We start from the raw sequence: 24,050 nt of genomic DNA, 5'->3' as shown, positions 1-24,050 counted from the left end.
TAAGGAAGAGTCTCAGAAAAATTGAGAAATCCTCCTACCCCATTCATTAGTATTGAAAAAGCAAACAATAGATTTGCCAGAAAACATATATATTTCCTACTAGCATTATATTCTAGTATTAAATCTGAGTATAATTTTAAATATAATCTTTTTACATGAAAGCATAAGAGTTGGGACTACAGACCTGTCAATTGGCTGATGGCTGTCTGAGCACACGTGAAAAATGCATCTACCTTGAAAAGCTTCTCATTTCCTTTTTCATATATATGTGTATACATGTATATATTTATATATAATACTTTAAGTTCTAGGGTACATGTGCACAACGTGAAGGTTTGTTACATGTGTCAAAAGAGTTACAGTAACACTTTGCATGTGGTTTAAGTCCCATTACTCTTATACTTTGAAGGCCAGTATTTGAACAGCCATTTTCATTCTTGGGACAAATTATCTAATTAAATAAATCTGTGGCCATGCTGTCATTACAAACTATACAAGCCTACAAATATATTTTGCTTTACACAAAATGAATATTTTACTCTACTCTGAACACTAAATTGTTTGTTCACATTACAAATATTGGGGAAATTTGTTAATATTGTCAAGTGATGTCAGGTAATATCATTTATATAAAAAAGTATTATTAAATTTATTTGTATCTTTACAGGAAGAAAACATTTTTATAACTCAATAAGAATATTGTAAGTGCTTATTAGAGACTAATTCTACAGAGGCTAAAAATGAAATATTGCTATGGCTTTTGTTTACAGATAATATATTCTTAAGTGCTAAAATGCTTTATATTTATGAAAAGTCATACAAGCTTATCACAGTATAATAAGCCTCATAAAGGGGCTAGGAATTGAACTGGGTTTAGGAGGGTCCCATTGACAGGTTGCGCTCATCAATCATCCAACTCCACCAGTGCAGAGCTTCTCAAGCTATCTGGGGCAAAGGATCACATTTTTGGTTGCTTGTTTTCATTTGATTTCCTACTCTTCCAGTGACATGGTCTTACTGTGCATGTCTATTATGTAGCTCATGCCACATGCCTCTCAAAGCAGAATTCAACAGTAACAAAACTGGCCTATACTCTGTTCATCGAGTTGAGTCTACTGATCATGCACATGGATGTCACAGCAATTTCAAATTGCTGTAAAATTGCCTCAGTATTTATTCTCAATTCCTGTGCTTAGCTCATTGCACACCCCAACAAACAGTTGCCCTCATTCATGGATCACATTTTGACTAGCACTGCACTAGTGGGACTTCCTGAACTACAAAGGCAGGAAACTCAAATTGATATTTCCCAAAGTTGCTTGCAGCCAGGTGCCTGGATGTGATTTAGATTCCAACAATTACATGTTCTGGAGCTGGGCTTAGATTCTGAACTGAGGTCAATAGGGAGAGGCAGAGTACCCATTTCATGGGGCAGTGTGTGCCAGCAGCAACATAGCTTCCTGTAGCCACAGAAAAGAGCTTTATGAAAAAGCTTTAGAGAAACAGCAGTGCAATTCTGAGGGCTGGAAGTTGCTCTGGAAACTTGGCTTAGGGCTTTTTCCTCCAGCCTATCCAATTATTTGGTAAACTGCCTAATATGTGGTAATAAATTCTATCTGTGTGATATACTGAATTTCTGTTGTCTGTTAGAAGTAGGGCTACATTGATGAAGATTAAGTGTAAATGTTAGCTTGCTTATATTTTTTGAGTGCTTGGGGGAGTTAGCTCTAGACCAGTGTTTTTCAAACTTTATTGTGCATATGGATCTTCTGGGAATGTTGTTAAAATCAGATTCTGATGTGTAATGTGGAGCGGGGATCTGACAAGCTCCCAGTTAATGCTGATGGTGTTGGTCCACAGCCCTGGCTTTGATTAGCAAAACTTTAGATTAGACTAAGCCAGTAGGAAAAACTTCCACTCCAGTGCCCTAGACTGCAGATGCTAAACTTCAGCAAAATGATGGGAAATTATTGGGCTCATTTTCATGACTTTCCCTGGATTAGAAGCAGTGGACCTATGGTGACATCCAACATGCAACCATCATTTGTTTTTTTTCCATATTAGGAAGAAAAGTTTAAAAAACCTTTTTTCATATGTCTGTGTCTGTATCTATAGAAAGATACATATATACCTATACATATAGAGAGAGGAGGGATAAAGGAGAGAGGTTAAATATGTCAGTTCTAAGCAAAGCATTTTCAAACATGATTTACAGGTCACAGTTCAGGTTTTGCCACTTCAGTGAAGACATAAAACCTACCCATTTTCAAAATGAAAGAAATGAACATTACAGTCCTCATGGTCCCACCAAGGTCCACTTTAAGGCCATGTGTGTATGATGCAGCAGTAAAATGAGTCCCAGTGTGTGAGTGCTCATCTACTCCTGTGGCCTTGGCTTTGAACTCTGATATGCTTGTGATTTCTAAGAAGCATATATGCCATCCTGAGCTTTCAAATAAATTCCAGCCTTTACTTCTGCATCTGTCTACTCAACATTTCTGCCTACTGGATATATGCTGGATATATCCACATCAAGTCAAGAAATTAATGTTAAACTCATTTATAAACTGCCAGAAATTTCCTTCTCATTCTGTGTTCTGCATTTCAGAGAATTGCATTGTCATTCACAAGATTGCCAAAGTTAGAAACATCTGAATTATTCAATGCCTGCTTGTTCTCTTTTAATTCCTTCAACTATACACCAGGTCTTATAGTCCCTAATTCCTCTTCTCTTGCAGTTTACAACTGCTTTTAGTTTCTACTACTGTTGCCTTTGTTGAAACCCTCATAAGCAGAAAAATATAGTTTGAATTCCAGGCCTGCTAATTTCTAGCTGTATGACTTGGAGAAAACATTTAAATTTCATTTTCTTGTTTGTAAAAATAAATCATATCTCAATAAATCTGGGAAAAAAGAAACATATGTTTTAAAAATTGTGATGTTAAAGAAATCATTAATTATTAAAAATATGGTTTTTTTTGTTTTTGGTTTTGTTTTTTTTTTGAGACGGAGTCTTGCTCTGTCGCCCAGGCTGGAGTGCAGTGGCGCAATCTCGGCTCACTGCAAGCTCCGCCTCCCGGGTTCACGCCATTCTCCTGCCTCAGCCTCTCCGAGTAGCTGGGACTACAGGCGCCCACCACCACGCCCGGCTAATTTTTTGTATTTTTAGTAGAGACGGGGTTTCACCGTGGTCTCCATCTCCTGACCTCGTGATCCGCCCGCCTCGGCCTCCCAAAGTGCTGAGATTACAAGCGTGAGCCACCACGCCCGGCCTAAAAATATGTTTTTTTAAAGTGATGCATTTAGCGAATAGTTCCTGGCAGTAACTATTAAAAACAAATACATGGATAGATAGAGTGGATCTCTGCTTTACAAAGCAGTTTTGAGGATTATCTGAGATATTCTAGGTAAAACCGAACACAGTACCTCATTCTTTGTAGACATTCAATGATGGATTGCCTGTGTTCATCATAATACCTCACTCAGCTTGATTGCTTCTTAAGCAAGACCTTGGGAAAACTCTTTAACCTCTTTGTACTCAGTTTCCTCATCAGTACTAAGTTGCAATAATAATAATACCTACTTCATGAAATTGTTCTGAAGTAAATCTCAGATTAATAATTCAATACATTTTATATATATAAAGATTAGAACAGTGTCTGGCACATAGTAAGCACTAATATATGTTTATTGTAAATCTACATAAAATACAAATATCTTCTTTTTGTGCCACATGTTTCAATGGCATTATCACCCACAGGAGGTCTTATTCTAGGCCTACATAACAGCCTGGAATCAGACCGAGGCCTTCAATTTCCATTCTTATTTTCACTGCTCACCCAAAACTGTCTAAATTGAGGCCAAGGAAAAATCCATTTTCTCCCACCCACCAAGGAATAAGCAAACAAAAAAAGGCTATTTATCTGATATTTCCATTAATTACCTTCATCTCAACATGACAAATTCTAATATGTAATTTGAAATTCACCATAGTAACCTACTACTTTATGTAACTTTCTGTACCTCCCCTAGCAAAATTACATGCTTCCAACTTAATTGCTGTAATCTTGTCTTTGTACTTCTGAAGCCCAGTATTAAGTAGAGTTACTTAATACATATTTGTTGAAAGGTTTGGGGTATTGAAAAATTATAGAAAAGATAAACTACATATACACACACATGCACACACACATATACACACACATACATGTATATTATATATGTAAATTATATAATCATATCATATTTTTCTTTATGCTACTAATTTCTCATATTTAGTACCTATGTTGAAAATTGTTAACATTTATTAGAAAAATATATCTGGCTTGGCTTTTCCATAATTCCTAAGTTCTCCTTTGGACAAGCAGCACATTTGCAAAGTGCATATATAGTACAAATCCTGTGTCTTTGAGACAGTGATACTAGTTGATCACAATATATCAGTAACTTTGGCATTGGCTAAAAAAGCAGTTGCTCTAACAAACAGAGATTTATAGCCAGTTTAAACTGTGAGAAGTAAGGTTAAGAAAATGGGCCTTGTTTTTAGGAATCCAAGTTCAAATTCCAGTCAACTGCTTACTCTATGTGAACTTGACCAAGTTTTCTAACCTCCCGAAGGCTGCTACCCTATGAAATGGGACTAATAATGATCACCAGATAAAAAGATTATTGAGAGTATTAAACAAGGTAATGGGAGTTGTTTTACATTTTGGGTTCTACCAAACATTCAAATTCTCAAGATTCAGAAGTCTACCGTAAGTCACACCGGCATCAGTCTGCTTAGAAGGACACAGAACAGGAACTGGAATTTGTCGTTATTGTAGTATCACACATTGCTTGTCTGGTTGGAATTCGCCTAGATATCCATGCAGCACAGTTCAGATGCAAGATGAGTTGCACATCAGGTAGGTCCAGGAGCTCTCCTGGCTTAAAAGCTTTATTTCCCACAAGAGCTGCATCTCTTGAAGTGATCCTACAGTCATAGTCTCCAAGGTTGCCACAAGAGACAAGCTCTGTTCTAGGAGCTGCCACATGCAGAGAGGCCCAAAGCTGTGACTGCTTACCAGGTGTTCACAGTGTCCCCAGTGCAGGTGCAATTTATCTCAGGAGATATTTTATCATAAACAATATAATCTAGTAACAAGTCGTTATTCTTCTTTTATCAGGTTACCAGAGTAACTAACTGTAGGCAGTTAACCAATGGTCATAGTCTCTACAAAAAGCTGAGATTGTTAATCCTTTCTCTGCACATACAATATAAGCTCAATAAGTATTAAAAAGAGGATAATATATACATATGAATATGAAAAATAATATTAGGAAGGATAAGAAATGTATCTAAAGGAAATGAAATATGTAGAGTTTTGTAAGAGAGGAGTTACAGAAGGTATCAGTCATTATTTTGCGTGATTTTTATTGATAAACTCGTAAGTATAAGAGTGAAATCTTGCTCATCAAAGAGAAAGTCTTGCTTCATGGTTAGCATCAATACATGACACTGAGTAGCAATGGGATTTGGGTCCTCTCTGTTGTTGTAGGGAAAACAGAGCTGACTCACAGAGCCCTTTTACCACCACTCTCAGATGATCTTCTTCCCAGACCTCTTAACTCAGACAAATTGACTGTGATGCTTTAAGCTGTAATTGTCTCCTAGGAATGCAATTTTCATACATATGCCAGTAGGATTAAGAAGATTGAACATGAGTTGTTGCATTAAAATGGACCAGCATCTCTATGGTTGATTACCACAGTTGAATATAGCAACCGAATGATGAGGCAGAATAATCAGTGCATTTTCCCGTTGGACTAGATGGCTCTTCAGAGTGAGAGCTGCCTGTGTCTTGTAAATATACACTATTGATTACTGAGAATGGGCAAGAGTTAAACTACAAATCAACACAAGTCCATCCAATTTCGCGAAAACTCTTCAAAGTATATGTACCACCAACTGATGACATCTGTAACATCATCTTCATCTTCATATGTAGGCATTATAATTTAGAATCCACCATCCCTTTAATTGAAGTACAAGTAGATAGATAAAAGTTTAAACATAAATACTGATAAAATAAATATTAAAGGAATATTTAGTGGATAGCTCTACAGTTTATAGGTAAATGCAGCAACTTATTCTTCACCTTAGAAGGAATATCTTGACAGGCCCCACACCACTGGACCCCTAGAAATTTTACTGAGGTAGAAGGTCCCTGAATTTTAGTCGGATTTATTTCCCATCCTGTAGCATGCAAATGTCTCATCAATAAGTCTAGTGTGTTTGCTACTTCTAGATCTAGATCTCACTGGATCTAATCAGCATAATGTCATCAATGTAATGGACCGGTGTGATACTTTGTGGAAGTGAAAAGCAATCAAGGTCTCTCTGAATAAGATGATGACACAAAGCTGGAGAGTTGATATACCCCGAGGTAGGACAGTAAAGGTATACTGCTGGCCTTGCCAGCTGAAGGCAAATTGTTTCTGATGGGCCTTATGGACACGAATGGAGAAAAGGCACTTGCCATGTCAATGGCTGCATACCAGGTACCAGGAGATGTGTTAATTTGTTCAAGCAATGAAGCCACATCTGGTACAGCAGCTGCAATTGGAGTTGCCACTTGATTAACCTTATGATAATCCACTGTCATTCTCCAAGATCCATCTGTCTTCTGCACAGGCCAAATGGGAGAGTCGAACAGGGATGTGGTAGGAATCACCACCCCTGCGTCTTTCAAGTCCTTGATGGTGGCACTAATCTCCTCAATCCCTCCAGCTATTCGATATTGTTTTTGATTTAATATTTTTCTAGGTAGAGGCAGCTCTAAAGGCTTCCGTTTGGCCTTTCCCACCATAATAGCCCTCACCCTACCAGTCAGGGAGCCAATGTGGGGGTTCTGTCCGCTGCTAAGTATGTCTATGCCAATTATGCATTCTGGCACTGGGGAAACGACCACAGGATGAATCCCAGGAACCACTGGACCCACTGTAAGTTGGACCTGAGCTAAAACTCTATTAGTTACCTGACCTCAATATGCCCCTATTTTAACTGGAGGACCACAGTGATGTTTTGGGTCCCCTGGAATCAATGTCAGCTCTGAGCCAGTGTCCAGTAGTCCCCAAAATGTCTGATCATTTCCCTTTCCCAATGCACAGTTACGCAGGTAAAAGGCCAGAGGTTTCCTTGGGGAAGAATGGAAGAAAGATTAACAGCATAAATTGTCCATAATGTAGTGGTGTTCTTCCCCAAAGGGACCCGGCCTGCCTTTCATTCAAGAGGTTCTGCGTCTGTAAACTGGCTCAAGCCTGGAAATTGATTGAGGGGCCATGATTCTCTGTTTTTATAATTCAAATGTCTTTTGTCCATTTGACCTAGAAGTTTTCTGCCTATATAAATTAAGTAGGAATACAGTAGGCTTCCTATCAATTTCACTTCTAGGAACACTATGATTAATTAACCAGTGCCAGAGCTCTACATGAGTCAGACTATTCTGGTTGCTGCCTTGCCTCTGCTATCCATTATAATAGCTATGCCAGCCTTGCCTTTGATGGTTGAGTGCTGCCACTTGGCCCTTGCCACCTCAGGATCCAATTATTCTCATTGTATTTAAGTTTTGTAGTTGAGTGACTGTGGTTTCCACTGTTAGATCTGACATACAGAGAAGAGCAATTACAGGGCTTTTCAAAGATGAAGGTGCTGCCCTCACAAATCTGTTTTGCAAGACATTGGTCAAGGGTATATCTTCTGGACCTCCTAGCTGGGATGAGTAGGTATAAAGTGACTAATCCACTCCACCATCCCAATCTCCCTAAGCCTTTGGATCCCTTCCTCTACATTAAACCAGGGGAGATCAGGCATTTCCAGCTCTCTCACAATGGGCCATCTTTTATCCATATTTTAGCTAACCAAGCAAATAAACCATTAGAACCTTTTTTAACTCCCCAAGCTGCAACATTAAATGCAGAGTCCCTACTTAGTGGGCCCAAATCAATAAATTCAGCCTGACCCAACTCTATCTTCCTTCCACCATTACCCCACACTCTTAATATCCATTTCCATGCCTGTTCTCCAGATTTCTTTTATATTAATTAGAGAATTCAAGCAGTTCTCAAATGTAGCACATCTCCTCATGGGTCACACTCTCAACCTCACCTCTAGGGACCTGCCAGGACTTTAGTCTAGTTGTAGGTCTAGAAGCAAACAGGGGTGTTGGGGGTGGCTCCTGAGGAGAATCAACATTATCTTGTCTGGCAACTGCCTCAGCAGAGGCCGTCACTGTTGCCTCAGGTAGTGCAAGGTTTATCTCCTCAGACAAAGGTGGAAAGGCTGATGGCAGCATGGGTTGGGGAGTGGATGTTGTGACTACTGGGGATGGGGAAGCTGTTTCTTCTGGCAGAAAAGATTCATCAGAGTTTACAAACTCGGTGTCCCCAGCTTCATCAGAGTCCCCCCACACGTCCGCATTCCAAGTTGCAGGGTCCCATTCTTTTCCAATCAATGCCCTCACTTTAACAGTAGACACCTGGTGAGGCTGTGCATGCATCTTTCCTTGCAGATGACCCACTCACATGATAAGAGCTTGTGTCTGTTTTCCACAATTTCAGCTCTTTCTCAACAGAAGATAAGTCTCTCACTCAGGACAATCTTAGCAGATTTGAGGGTCAGTATCTGCTTCTGAAGCTAGGAGTTAGAATCCCTGAATTCATGATTTTCTTTCATCACTTTTCCACTGAACTTAGGAGCAATGAACTAGCTTCATTATGTTTCTTGGTTCTCCACATATGGTCAAAGGTGTTATGTATAGAGTCACTAAACTCCTTGCCTCTCACGAGCAATGACTCAGGAGCGTCAAATGCATTTATTTTGCATAACTCCCTAAACAGTTCACACCAAGGACTATGAGTGTTCTCCATACTATTAGAAGTAAAGTCCTTAGCATTTTGGGATCTAATATTAAGCAGCCAACTCCAGAAATCCCAAAACCAATGAAAGAATTCCATCTTTAATATTCTGCTCCTCTAGAACCACTCCTGGTACCAAAATCTGTCTTAGTCAGGGTTCTCTAGAGGGACAGAACTAATAGGATAGATATATGTATAAAGTGTAGCTTATTAAGTATTATCTCACATGATCACAAGGTCCCACAACAGGCCGTCTGCAAGCTGAGGAGCAAGGGGAGCCAGTCTGAGTTCCACAACTGAAGAACTTGGAGTCTGATGTTCGAGGGCAGGAAGCATCCAGCAAGGGAGAAAGATGTAGGTTGAGAGGTTAGGCCAGTCTAGTCTTTTCACGTTTTTGTGATTGCTTTATATTCTAGCCACACTGGCAGCTGATTAGATGGTGTCCACTCAGATTAAGGGTGGGTCTGCCTTTCCCAGCCAGTGACTCAAATGTTAGTCTCCTTTGGCAACACCCTCACAGACATGCCCAGGACCAATACTTCGCATGCTTCAATCCAATCAATTTGACACTCAGTATTAACCGTCACACTTATGCAGGCATATTTACTTGATTCCCTAAACAGAATGGAAATTAGCATATGTTAACAGTTCTTGGTTTCTCATTTTCTAAGTTAAAACAAGTCTGGAATGAGTAAAATGAACAGTATGGTAAACTTAGCTTTAGCTAATTTTACTTAATTCTCTTTATTTTCTATTTCCTATGAATGGTTTAACAACTCTTAGAAAACAGAATAATATGCAAATGTTAGCTTTGAGTCTAACTGCTTTTCCACATCATAAATGTTGATGTATTTTCAATGAAATTGGAATCATACCTCCAAGTAGAAATAAAAATGCCCAAGCTGATTCACTCTTGAGTGTAGAAGACAAAGTTCATAACTGCCTGTGAGTCTGTAATGAGAATATCAATGCTCTTTTACAGCTTTTGCCAGCAAGAGAAGCTTCCAATGACCTTCCAGTCCTGTGTGATCTCCAAAGAGTGCCAGGTTTCCGAGTGGTCAGAGTGGAGCCCCTGCTCAAAAACATGCCATGACATGGTGTCCCCTGCAGGCACTCGTGTAAGGACACGAACCATCAGGCAGTTTCCCATTGGCAGTGAAAAGGAGTGTCCAGAACTTGAGGAAAAAGAACCTTGTTTGTCTCAAGGAGATGGAGTTGTCCCCTGTGCCATGTGAGTAAATAAAGAAGGGTAGAGTGTCTGCCCAAACTACATTTGCTCAGCTATTTGATTTTGACTGAACAGTATTCTGAGCAACAGTAACTTTTACACATAAAAAAAATCTTTACAAGCAGTATCCTTAAAAAAAAACTGATTTCACAGAATAAAAGTGTCTCTGACAAACTAAATCTCCATGAAATTTTTAGCACCAATTCAATGTTTATGTATTTTCTATAGTAGGAGTTGCCAAAATTTTTCTGTAAAGGGGTAGGTAGTTAAAACATTAAGCTTTGCAGGCCATACGTGTCTCTATTGCAATGACTCAACACTGCTATTGGAGCTAGAGGTAATACGTAAACAACTGAGTGTGGCTGTGTTCCAATAAAATTTTATTTATATAAAAAAAAGTGGCAGGTTTATTTGATCTTGGGCCACAGTTTGTCAACTTCCCTTCCACAAGGTAAAATAAACTTTCCAAATATAGATTATCATTAACTATTAAAATTCAGTACTTTGTATAACAAATCCTATTCAATAGAGTGAAATACTACATCGAAATAACAAGACTTTAAGTTCCGTGAGGACAAAGATTGTGCTTACTAATGTTGGGAAAAGGGTTGGGTTTTTTGCTTGTTTGCTTTTTGTTTAATTACTAGCATATATCACAGTGCCTGATACAAAATAAGTGTTCAATAAATATTGATTGAATTCAGATTAAATAAGACTCATTCTGAAACATTTGGCAGTATGACAGTATTAAAATTTCCAAGTTATTATTGTGAATTATTTTGGTAATAGCAATATTTCAGCTTAATCTGTATATAGGATATTTATAAAGCAACTTATATTGGTTTTTCAATAGAGATGTGTGAACTTCATTGAGAGCATCTCTGGATTATTCCAAACATTTAAAGAACATGCATATAGCTAGATCTTTATGAACCAGTGGGGAGGCAAATTACTACTACTACTATTCCTATAACAACAACAAAAAAATAGTAATGTTTTATACCAGATATATAATTCTGCAGCACTTTGGACTCATCCATTGTGCTCTAATGTAAAAAGTGACTGAAACCTCCACAGAGAATTTCCTTCCCAATGTCTCTGCCTATCCCACTGATTGTTCTGGTTCCTCTCCACATAATAGGCTCAAGGAAGTTGCCAGGATTTCCTGTGTTTTCTCTCTTATGAGTTTCTTCTATTTTTGTTGCAAGCTAGGTGCTTTATTCTTTTTCTTCTCAGATATTCAAACACAATTAACAAAATAAATATATATCCTTGAGTATCTTTCTCCATGCCCTTTTTTGGGGGTAGCTTTTTCATAGAATGTGTAACCAATTTACATTATTGACAGACTATTCCTCTCATTGGACTTTTTGGCGTGACCTAAATCAGAACTTCAATTTATTTAAAACAATTATTGCAAGTCCCTTAACAAATGATCTATTTGGTTTTGCTTCCTTCCCCTTCAGTCCCCAAACCAGGCATCAATTATCCGTGTTTCTATAATTGACCTGAGTGCTGCACTTCCTTTATAAATTAATGTCAGGTGGTGTTTCTTCATGACCCAGTCCCACAATTCGTTAAGCAACAAATCCCCACTTATAAAATTTAAAAACAGGCATGAAGTTCCTCTTTACTGTCACAAAACCTTACCATTGACAGAGTGAAGCATCTAGATTAGACATCTGAGGGCCGTTTAACCTTCTGCCTGATTCAGGTGAATATTAGCACATCCATTTGCACCTATGTTGGCTGTTCATCTGATTACTAAGGAAGCATCTTGGTTAAAGTGGCACAAAGTGCTGCATGAGTCATGTCCTTTGTGCTTTTAGAATATCCATTTCCTTGAGGTGGAGAAATGCCATCACTTCCTATCTTCGGTGGCATCGGGAAATGTTTCCCTAGCTATCTCCTTCAATCACGTGTTGGACTGACAATCCCCTGACATTTCTCTCACATCATAATCTTGACTGGAGCTTTAATTGAGCATCATAGATCTTCTTTCCTGTGCTCCACTGATGAGAAGTGCCACCTCTTTGCATCATGCATCAGCACTCATTAGGAATGCTCAGTGCTACAAAAAAAAAAAAAAAAAAATCTTATTCTTGACAATAAAGAGAAAACTCTGATTTATTGTCTTATAATTTTTAACCCTAATAGAACAATTATAATCTTGCTACACTGTGCAGTTTTCATTTATTTTGTAAAAGGCAAAGCAAATGTTTTGGTTCATCATTACTCAGAATGTTGCCCATTTTCATATTCAATCCTCCTTTGTTTATAGGCAACAATAAAGGGCAAGCCTGGGTTCAGCTTAATTGAACATAAAATTTCATGTTTTCAGCATTATGCTCCCTTTTCATAAAATATTTATAAGTAACTTCCAGTAATTGCAATTGAAACAGGATCACCCTAAATTTAACCCCTCATTAAATGGAGCACTGCAGAGCATAAAGAAGGAGTTGAAACCAAATATGCACCATAGATATAGTCTACGATGGATTCTCTAAGAAATGCTTTTGAGACTAATTTTCGTTAAAACAAAGTATGACAGGAGTAGAGAAATATGTCATTCAATAATTATGGTTGCTGCTGCTGGTGTTTTCTTTCTTTAGGTATAGCTGGAGAACTACAGAGTGGACTGAGTGCCGTGTGGACCCTTTGCTCAGTCAGCAGGACAAGAGGCGCGGCAACCAGACGGCCCTCTGTGGAGGGGGCATCCAGACCCGAGAGGTGTACTGCGTGCAGGCCAACGAAAACCTCCTCTCACAATTAAGTACCCAGAAGAACAAAGAAGGTAACCTTTGCTTTTTTCTCAAGGATTCACTCATGAAGACTGACTGAGCATGTGATTGCTCTGAAGGGATATATACACAGCCATCTGGGTCATGAAAGCTGCATTTCTGTTCACACTGTGGTTGGTATTCACTATGGTAAACAGTAATCCACATTATGGTTATGAAAATATTTAATACAACTCCATCTTTGGTCAGTTCTGGTTTACTGACAAGTTTCTTTAAAATTTTGACTTAAAGGCCTTCTTGACTCAACCTCTTCATCAAACTTTAGCAGGAATAATTTAAAAACTAGACTAAAAATTTATCTGTAAATACACACATATCATGCAAATATATATTCTAAATTCCAAAATTATATAAGAAGTAAAACCTGCTTGTCAAAAAAAATCTTATTTGGATAAAATGTGGTTAAAAATAAGTTAATTATGATATTGAATAAAATTGTCAATTTCAATTTAAATAAGTACAGAATAGAAACTACAGTAAAAGAAAACTTTAACCCAAAGGCATTTTTTAAAAGTCTTCAATTGTTTGGCAAACATATCTTTTTTTGAATTAAATCTGTTTCAGGACCAGATATAGTAAGTGTACAAAAGAATAATTGAATCCAATATGGCCCAAGCTAAAACTATATATTTTAGATATTAATATGACTCTAAAATTATCATAATTATTTGATTAAGTGTATATTGAATTAGTACATCTTAAGTTCACACACAAATATGAACATTTTTAAGCAGTACTGTAAGCAGTCTTTATCTTCTTCTTTACCTTCTGTCTGAGGAACAGCAGGACTTCTTTCACTGACCCATTGAACGTATATTAACATATACAATTTGTTTAAGAGAGTGTGGATAGAAATACCAATACAAATTGCATGTCATGGAAGTCCTCAAAGTCATTAGGAGAGCATGTAGGCCAACCAGTAATTAAAATGCAATATGCTATGTCATGCAACTAAGTTTCAGAATGAGCATAAGGGAGTAGTAGAAACAGAGCCCTTTATGGAGGGAGTGGCACTTGAGCTGAATGGTGACAGAGACACTACTTACAGGGAAGCATGGCAAGAGTGCAAGAGGGAGTTCATTTCAGGCAAGGGAACAGTGTGTATTAAGGCACAATGCTAAAGAAAAGCAAAAACAAAGGGCAAATCTCACCAATAAAGGTGAGTGTGTTGTATTTGGCAGGTTATGGAGCGGGGAGGGGAGGAAAGGAGATGAGAGGTAAGGATTGAATTTCTTAGAAAATACCTTGGTAGAAAAAGAACAAGGATAAAGGCCCTATTTGATACCACCAAATGAAATACCAAAAAAGGAGAATATTTTGGGAAGGAATATGAGCAAAAATGATCAGAAAATAAGGTGAAGAACAAACAGAAATGAATGTTTTAAAAACCAAAGAAGAGATGGCTTCTCTGCCCCTCCCAAAAAGGACTGACACCAGTGACCAGTAATTCATGGAAGATAAAAACTGAAGTTTTGCAGTTGCAACTTTCAAAATTTAATTGTTCTGTATCCACTAACTTTACACAGCATGTCAACTCATTTAGGAGTCTAGCCTAGGGATACATTTTACTACTAATGTATCTTGAGGTTATAAGGAAGTAGCATAAAACATGTAATGTTAGTACATTAATATTTTCTTGGCCACTTTAATGGCTGCATTTTAACACTCTTAAGTAGATTTATTATAGCAGTCTTTCCAGGGTAGTATAATTTCATTGCTATAGGTAGATCAGATTTTAGTTTTGGAATGTCAATTATGTCCTGTAGGTTATTACTTTCCAAAGATCCTTCAGAATTCTGAATTGCAACTGGGTATTTTTTTAAAGCATTTTCTTTTAGAGCTCCCCCCTACCACTGCTAAACCACTGCAGACAACGAAAAAAGTCATAGAAAAAGAAGGAATATTGAAAGAATATCATTATTAAGATGTAGTTGTTAGACTAAAGCAAATGCCAAAGCAAAGGTCAATAGATATGGAAGTAATTAATTCACCTAAAATTAATATTTATCGTGTAAATATGTAACATGAATAATTTAGGAATGTGTGTCCTTTCATATCAAATACCAAGAATACTAATGAACTTCTTAAAGTCTTTGCAAAAACAGTTGATTCTCCCTAAAAATGTAGCATTTATTGCACCAAATTTAGACTCTGTTGGTTTCTCCCTGGCAGCACTTAACATTTTCCATTAGGAAACATATTCAGCATACCAGCATCCCAGGGGTGACATGCGAAGTCTATAAATATGTGTGAATGGAGAACAATCAGGCTGTGGGCTTGAAGATCATTCACACTCGATGTTCAGTCATGTTCATATGAAAGAATAAAAGCTTATCTTATAAAAGAGAGAAATCCCTCAAAACAACTCCCCCAGCTAATAAGAAGACACTCATTTCAAGAATCCATGACTGTGTAACCATGAACAACCTGTACTATGAACAACTCAGTTTTACTTAAAGAACTATCTACACTGTTCTTTTTGTAGATTCACACCATGTGTTCTCTAGATGACTTGTTTTCACATATAACCAAGATGTGAAAAAGACCCTAACACAAAACAAAATACTTTAACTCAAAAATAAAATTTATTAGTACAAAACATACTGAAATCAAGTGATATGAAATTTATGTAAACTTCCTTTATTAACTTGGTGCGTTGTGTTACACAGGGGAATGTTACTACCTTAGCACAAAGGCAGGAAGCATTAATGACTTTTTTACTCACTGGTATATTCCATACTACTAAGTGACACACACCATAAGGGACAGAAAAATTCTTATCCTTGGAGTTAATACATTTAATTTCCAAAATAATAAAATGTATCTTATTAAAGTACTCACAAGGTCTTTAGTATAATATTCACAATTTAGTATGCTATTTATGTCAGTGGAATTATATCATCAGAACATACCCTAAGTTGGAGATAGCACTTGTAAACAGTAGGAAAAAATATATCTAATCGATATTGGAGAGCATCTGTATTTTATTATTGCACTGCTCTTAGCTGTAGGTAATCCTCCCAATCCTGACAACTATTCCCCCACAATATTCAGGTGAGCAGAATTTCTGCTATATCATTTCCATAGAAGAAAGCCTTGACAAGTTCCCCACTTCCCCTTGACAAGTTCCCTTGACAGTTTTTGTTCAGCCAGCTGATCAGATTTCCAGTAGGCTGTGAAGAATGTCCAGCTTATGCTGGCGTGAAATCTACCCTTATCAGAATATGACAGGAAGAGGCCTTGCCTGTGGGGAGGTTATCTGTATGAGTCCTAGAAAGTTGATGAACATGTTGCTGATCATTGGATGCATGAAAGTAAATTGATTTTTTTAGAGTTCAAAGTAAAATGAAAGTAAATTTTACCTATAGAAACTCCAGAAACTCTTCCATTTAGTACAGCTTGAACGTGTTTTTAAATGAGGGAAACTGAAAGTATTGGTTATAAGGCACCATTAAGTTTACAGTGACTTATAGGAAACTTAAGAGCATTACTCTGCAGAAAACATATTAAAAATCCACACTAACATCTGGATATTGTCTGTGGGATTGAGGGTTATTAAGAAAGACAGCCTAGATAATAAGCCTGTATGATGACATAGCAGCAGAAATGATTGGAGGATCAATGGGAAGATAGGTGGAGGGATGGATGATTGAACTGTGAATGGATAGATGGAAAGATAAGTAAAAAACTCACATTTCCTCATGCTCAACCACGAAATAAGAAAATAAAATAGCCACACCATTGCTAAATGGAAAGTAAATTATTTATCACTGTATTTTGTCTACGGTTTCCACACATAAACCCACTTTAGAAAAAGCTTTTTGGAAAAAGAGAAAAGAAAGGCTATGCTTATGGTGCTATTTTCCTGTTATTTTAAAAAGTAAATATCAGAGTGTGTTGAAGTCTAGTGCTGTGTCTTTCCTATTCCTCACTTTTGAAACAAAAGGTAGGTGAGAATATTTTACATGATAGTTCCACCCAAAGTGTGTATCAGGGAACCATGGGTCGCTGATACCTAAGAGAGTCTCCCTAGATTCTCAGATGCAATCCTTAAGTCATTTAGGAAAGGGAGTGGTTTATTTTTACTTTCTATTTTGCTAAAAATACATCAAACTTGTCCCATAAAGAAAAATGATTTCAGGTTTTTGACTTTCTGTAACGCCATTATGTAGATGTAAATTACAGGAAAACAAGATTTTTAAATTTACTGACTTCTAAAACTTTCACTAGTATGCTATAATTATACAAACAGGCATATAAAGTTTGGCTATGAACACTTTTTGAGAATAATATAAGTATAAATGCTCCATAATTTATTCTCTTTCTAAGCATACCACTTTCTGCTCATCTTAATGTGGTAAATGAAAAAGAACTAGAACCCATGATGGCTACAGCTTGGAAACACAATGCACTGTAAATACAGTGGGATGTAAAAAGCACTGGAAAATAATACAGCAGGTCCTCAAATATATATGCTGTTTTGTCCATGAACATTTTGTCATAACATTGACGAGAAAAAAAAAATTGATTCCCAGCTGAAGAATGTGGAGTCTGCGTGTTCCTCCCATGTCTGCATGGGTATTTTGGTTTGCTCACATGCCTCAGAGATGTTCACATCAGGTGAATTGGCATGTCTACGGAGTCCCTGTCTGAGTGAGTGTGGGTGTGTGTGAGTGCACCCTGAGATGGGATGGCGTGTTGTCTAGCCACAGTTCCCACCTTGCTCCCTAAACTGACGGAATAGGCTCTGGCCACCCACGACCCTGGACTGGAATAATTAGGTAATGAATGATCTTACTTGTTTTTAATCTTTCTTAAGTGTATGTACAGCTTAGATTTATTTCAATGTTTAATATTAAAAGTGTTTTGGTCTTTATTTAGAAGTTTAGTGATGTTTTTGTGACCAGAAATATGCCGTGGGAACTTAACTCTCTTGTTTATATCAATTAGCCTATGGAGAAATGAGTCCTCTTTTAACGATGATTAGTCAAGGCTTCCAAGAACCTATTGGTGACGTTAAATGAGGACTTACTGTATATAATAATTAAAACATAGGAATCCCCAAAGGAATCAGAGCCTCCTTGTTAGCCAGTCCTCTGTATATCTTGTGGGAGAGAACAGCTTTTACCCTATGAAATTACTCTGTGATCAGTGGACTACAAAATGGAAAGTGAGATGTCAAGAGGTTCAGCTATTGGGGTAAAAGGTAATAAAAACTCATGCTGGGAATTAGATTAAGGTAGTTAGTTGTCTACCCAGAGGTAACGTAAGAGTTTTTATTGGAGAAGCAGCTTACTGATGAGACTTTAGGAATTATTCAACCAAAAAGGCAACCAGAGAAACATATCACGAGGCAGCTCAGAAGTCAGATAAACATGAGTACTGTGCTTTATACCTTTGACTTGGTAGGTTTTTAGTAAACATTTGCTGTTTGATATATTTACTGTTCCCTTTATAAAATGGTATAATCTCTTTTAATTTGTCTGAAAATTATCTCTTTGAATATTTCAAATATCCACCCCCACTTCCTTAAATTCTGTTTCACAAAGAGGCTATATTCACACTCACACTGCCTTTTATCTCTGAATATGGAACTGTTTACACCTCTGAATTTGAATAGAGGACACATGATCTAGTCCTTAGATCAAATGACATGAGTCAAGATTCACACACCTTGTTTTCAGTTTGGACACTAATTTAAGAGAACAGTTTTTATTTCTTTTATCTTTTCTAATTATAGTATATACTTTAAAAGTCTTTTAACTTTTCATCTTAAGGCTATTTTCAATAGAACCCCAGATAGAAAATCAGGAAACCTGGTTTTCATTTCTGCTTGGCATGTATTCTTAGGTACATTACTTAACTTTATTTGCCTGAAGGTACCTATTTATAAATTACTCTTCTGTTCCTATTCAAGCTATGTGACAGACTAGCTTACATGAAAAAACAGCCTTTATGTAACACCTAGTCAAGATTCACACACTTGGAATATATTGTTTGGGGAAAAAGGTAGAAACATTAAACACTCATATTTTATTAGCTCATTATGCATGTTAAAAATTTAAGAGTAATTATGAAGTAAAAATACATATTTTGGTTTAATAACTACTAATATATTTCTATAATTATGTATTATACAGTAATATAATCAATTATTAATAAGTAATGTGCATATATATATATTTTTCAATGTTGTTTTAAATTATCTTAAGGGCAGAACTGAGGTCTTGACTAACTAAATGATTCCCCAGAACAAACCAGCAAAGCTGAGCTGCTGATGCTTTCTGTGGTTGCCCTTGGTTGGGGATGGTACAGGAAAAGGGTTACACATTTTGGGAACCTAGGAGGAGTGAAGCCAATAAGGAGCATGACACAGAAACTTTAGCCAGAGAAAGAGAACACAGGCAAAAATACTGCATTACTTCATTAATCTCAAAGGATAATCAAGTAAGTAGAGAAACTCAACTTACCTGTAGAGGGAGATGACAATTAAATAGGTCAGCCTCAGTCTTAACTTAGGAGAAAAATAAGACTCACTAAGAATTCCAATTATGGGCCTGTATTCATATTGGTTTTAGTTTCAAATTTATGCTTACTTCCATGAGTCCAAAAACTGCAAAGCTGAGAAATTAATATAAGAAATTGTATCATTCCACTGGTACTACTAGAATGCCTGAAATAAACAAATGCAAAAACTCTCTAGATGAGAATACCTTAACCTAAAGCACAGGGTTTACCCCTGTAAACTTCACCATCCAAAATTATGAATTATGCAAGGAAAAATAATCCATCATAAACAGGATTTAAAATGCCTAACAAACAGTAAGATTAGACTCCCAAGATTGGAAATACTGTATTAGAAATAGCAGATAGAGGCCAGGCATGGTGACTCATGCCTGTAATCCCACCACTTTGTGAGGCTGAGGCGGGTGGATAGCTTGAGTCTGGGAGTTCAAGACCAGACTGTGCAACATGGTGAAACGATCTCTACCAAAAAAATATAAAAACTGCCAGGCATGATGGCATGCACCTGTAGTCCCATCTACATGGGAGGCTGAGGTAAGAGGATCTCTTGAGCCCAGGAAGTGGAGATTGCAGTTAGCCAAGACTGTGCCAGTGCACTCCAGCCTGGGTGACAGAGAAAGACCCTGTCTCAAAACAAACAAAAAAGCAGATAGAGACCATAAAGTGCTTAAAACTTATTAAAGATTTAAAGGAAAAACTTTACAAGATTAAAAATAATGAGTCAGAATAAAAAAGACCAATTTTTTAAAATAGTAGTTTTAGAACTGAAAAACACGTTCATTGGAAATAAATAAATGGGTATTTTGGACAGATTGAGCTAAAGAGTTATTAGCAAACTGAAGACAAAAATAAGGAAATCATTGAATATGCAACACTGAGAATAGAAGTTGAAAATAGAAGTGAGAATAATAGTCATGCAGAGTTGAACAAGAAGGTTCAGAATATAAGAATCAAAAGAAAGGGAGAGAAAATGCTCCAGAAGTGGTAAAAAACACAGATATACAGAATTAGGAAAAACAAGAATTTTCAAGCAGGATAATAAAATACCCGCACTGGGGACAATGTAGTGAAATTTCAGCCCAACAACTACAAAGATATGTTAAAATGAATAGAGACAAGAAAAACATTATTTACAAAGGAATTAGCAAATTAATAGTGAAATTTTCAGCAGCTACAGAAAAGCAAAACAACACTAATTATATATTCAGAGTACTGAGAGGAAAGTAACTGGCAACGTAGAATTATTTACCCAGCTACCTAACTTTCAAAAGTACGGGCAAAATTTAGGCAAAGGTGAAAGGGATTGCCTTCAATAAACCCTCACTGAAAGATTGCCAAAGGATATTTAAGAAGAAGGAAATCAAACCAAGAAAGATTGATTAAAGATGAGCAAAGAATTCGGTAACCACATGGATAGTCTAATTAAGCAGAGATATGTATGAAGCAATACTAATGTTATAATGTGCATTTAGTTGATGAACAAAAATAACATAGGATAGGAAAAAATAAGGAGAGTATTGTTTAGGAAATAGGTGGAAATATTGAACACCCTTCTATTTTACTAACATTATGCATGTTAAACATTTAAGCATAATTATTAAGTAATAATACATATTTTGGTTTTAATAACTATTAATATATTCTTATATAATTATGTATTATTATACACTAATATAATCAAGTATTAATAACTAAGTAATGTGCATATATATTGTTCCAATCCAATAGAAAAAATGAAAGAGGCTGGATAAAATTTAATCAATTTAATAGAAGTACTAAATAAGAAAAAAATACCGATTTTTTTACATGGACTATCTAATACCAAATAAAGACTAGAATTGGAGCTTTAAAATGTCAGAGTAAAAGATTATTACAGAAAATTATTTTGTTTTAACTATAAGCTGCATCTGGGAGACAAATCAGCTGTATTACAAATGTTTACAGTGACCAAACTAAGAATGTGGACTGTTGAGTCCAAACAGTCACCACCGCTGGAAAATATGTAAGCAGACTAACAGATCACACTGTGTATTAATATTTTCTAGTCAATAATACCAGCTTTATATACAAAGTACAGGTAAAAATCTTATTTTTTCAAGGAAATAACATAAGATTAATTTGCCATATATGTGTACAGTGTCAAAACTATTCAGGAGAATAAGAGGTTGGATCAATTAAATGGCATTTGATAGAACATTTTCTTAGATAATAAAAAAATGCCCAGATTTTCTCCAATATTTTTAGAGTGAAGAATAATCTTTACAAATGTAAAATTCAGAAGCAATCATGTTACCAGATTGATATTGTTCAATGAAGCATGAAAGCAATTGCCAACTTCTAAAATTGAAAGATAGAAACATCTGAAAATTCATGAGTATTTCAAACCTATCTCTCTTTTTATTATTCTTGTTTTTCCCAGTTTGCTAATGGAAAATACCCAGTTAAGTCCCAAATGCCCACTATTAAAAAGTAGTAATAACAATGATGATAATGATAATAACAATATTAATTACATTTATTAAGACATTATATTAATTATTTGGTTGCTTCAAAGATTAAATGTGTATGTCGGGAGCACACACTTGCAAGGATTTAATATTAAACTCATTCTGTGTTCATTCTCTCAAGTGTTATTTTTCTGACCATCAATTATAGTAGAGGAAGGGTTGCAAATGTAGGTATCTCACTTGTTATTCTTTCATTCACTCAACAAATACTTATTGAAAAATTATTAGGTTACACCACTGATTTAGATGTTGAAGATATAATTTTTTTATGTTTTTATTTTATTTTAATTTGTATTTTAAGTTCAGGGATACAAGTGCAGGTTCATTTACATAGATAAACTTGTGTCATGGGGGTTTGTTGTACAGATTGTTTCATCACCCAGATATTAAGCCTGGTACCCATTAGTTAGTTATTTTTCCTGATCCTCTCCCTCCTTCCACCCTCCATCTTCCAAAACACCCTAGTGTGTGTTGTTCCCCTCTATGTGTCCACGTGTTCTCATCATTTAGCTTCCACCTATAAGTAAGAACATGCAGTATTTGGTTTTCTGTTCCTGTCTTAGTTTGCTAAGGATAATGGTCTGCAGCTCCATCCATGTCCCTGCAAAGGATATGATTTCATTCTTTTAATGGCTGCATAGTATTTTATGGTGATTTTTTTAAAAAGTATACTTGATACCTGTCATCAGGAAGCTTATAGCCTGATAACAGCCTTGAAGTTATAGCTTTGTGTACTTGGAGTTTAGACTGACCCTTCACAAGGCTGACATAGGGTGACTTGTATGGATCTGTCAGTTTGGGGCTAATCCCTGAGACTGCACTACACCGTGGTCCATCCATAATAACAAACCTGTACCCTTATTCCTCAGGTGAATTTTTTTTCTCCAAAGCATATATCATCAAAATATAGTTTAAGAATCACCTGGACGCTTTAAGAAAATGCAGACATTCCTGGATATTACCCACTGGGGTTGTAATTTTGTAGGTCCTGAGTGAGGCAGGAATCCGTTTTTCATAAGGATTGTCATTGATTATAATCAAGAGTTGAGTTTACCATACAGCTAATGAGAGTTTTTTGGGCCCCAAAGCTTATGCGATTTAGAGAACCCTAAATATTATTTAAAAACAAAGCCAGATTGCAAAATTCCAAATTCAAAATCACTCACTAACATCTCTGCCAGGGCCTTAGAAGGGCCCAAACCTTAAGCTTCATGGGCTTCTCAATAAATCTACCCCTAATTCTAACATAGATTTTTGGCCTCTGTTACAGCCAGTGAGAATGACTACTTTAAGATGAGAAACAGAAACACGTGCATTGTGTCTTGAAAAGCTTTGTTTCGCCTATAGTTCTAGAGGTACGACTGGGAAGAATGGAATGACTAGAAAAAGTCACTATATATTTTCTGAAGTGAACTGGACCTTTCAGTAATAATATTAGTCTTTTCTACATTCTATGACCCCCCAGTTTTAGATCCCTGAGCTCTAAATCTTTAGAAACTCACAATATTTTGCTAGTATTTAAGCAGGGAAATTAGGGAAGGATAGATACTGTTTCATCTTACTTCGTTCCTGTAACCTGAGATGGAAAGAAGCCATAGCAGTTAATACAGGACCTTCCATTAATGAAAGAAAGATCGTGGATAAAATGTCATCGAACCTGACACTATCAAGTGACTATAGTATCCGTGCTTCTTGTAACCCTTAAGCACTTATTTCATCGAGTTCGTTGTAGATGAATGATAGAGCCAGGAGGAATTTTGAAATGAGCACTCAGGGATGTGCACTGGTGAATGAATAGCATCTTTTCAGAGGCACACTCCTGCTATCTAAAGATGTAAAAGAAATGGTTTGTGGCTAGGGCTGGTTGTTCCCTGCCTTGCTGATGATTGCTCAATAGGGAGTAGCTACTCTCTCCAGTGTTAACAGAGGAGTGCAAACTACATTGTAGAACTCATTAATATTTATTCCTTCTAAAAGCAATGGGCAATAAAAAGGGAAATAAACCAAGGAAAATTGCAATGGGAAGAGAAAACCATAACAACAGATTCATCTTGGAAAGGTCTCATCATTTATTGCACACAAAAATATGCTCAA

General features: G+C 36.5%; 1 protein-coding gene across 1 annotated transcript in view; it reads left to right on the top strand.

Moving 5' to 3' along the window:
- THSD7A (thrombospondin type 1 domain containing 7A) overlaps positions 1 to 24,050 on the top strand; it is a 465,539-nt gene that overhangs the window by 230,602 nt on the left and 210,887 nt on the right. Inside the window, exons 3-4 of the mRNA XM_003252566.3 lie at positions 9,878 to 10,126; positions 12,736 to 12,917. Coding sequence (XP_003252614.2) covers positions 9,878 to 10,126; positions 12,736 to 12,917 — 431 coding nt within the window. The remainder of the gene's footprint in view (positions 1 to 9,877; positions 10,127 to 12,735; positions 12,918 to 24,050) is intronic.

Source organism: Nomascus leucogenys, chromosome 11 (assembly GCF_006542625.1).
Source record: "Nomascus leucogenys isolate Asia chromosome 11, Asia_NLE_v1, whole genome shotgun sequence".
In the NCBI taxonomy this organism is placed as follows: Eukaryota; Metazoa; Chordata; class Mammalia; order Primates; family Hylobatidae; genus Nomascus; species Nomascus leucogenys.
Note: the sequence above shows the minus strand (reverse complement) of the source record. Positions and strands in the feature narration are given on the sequence as shown.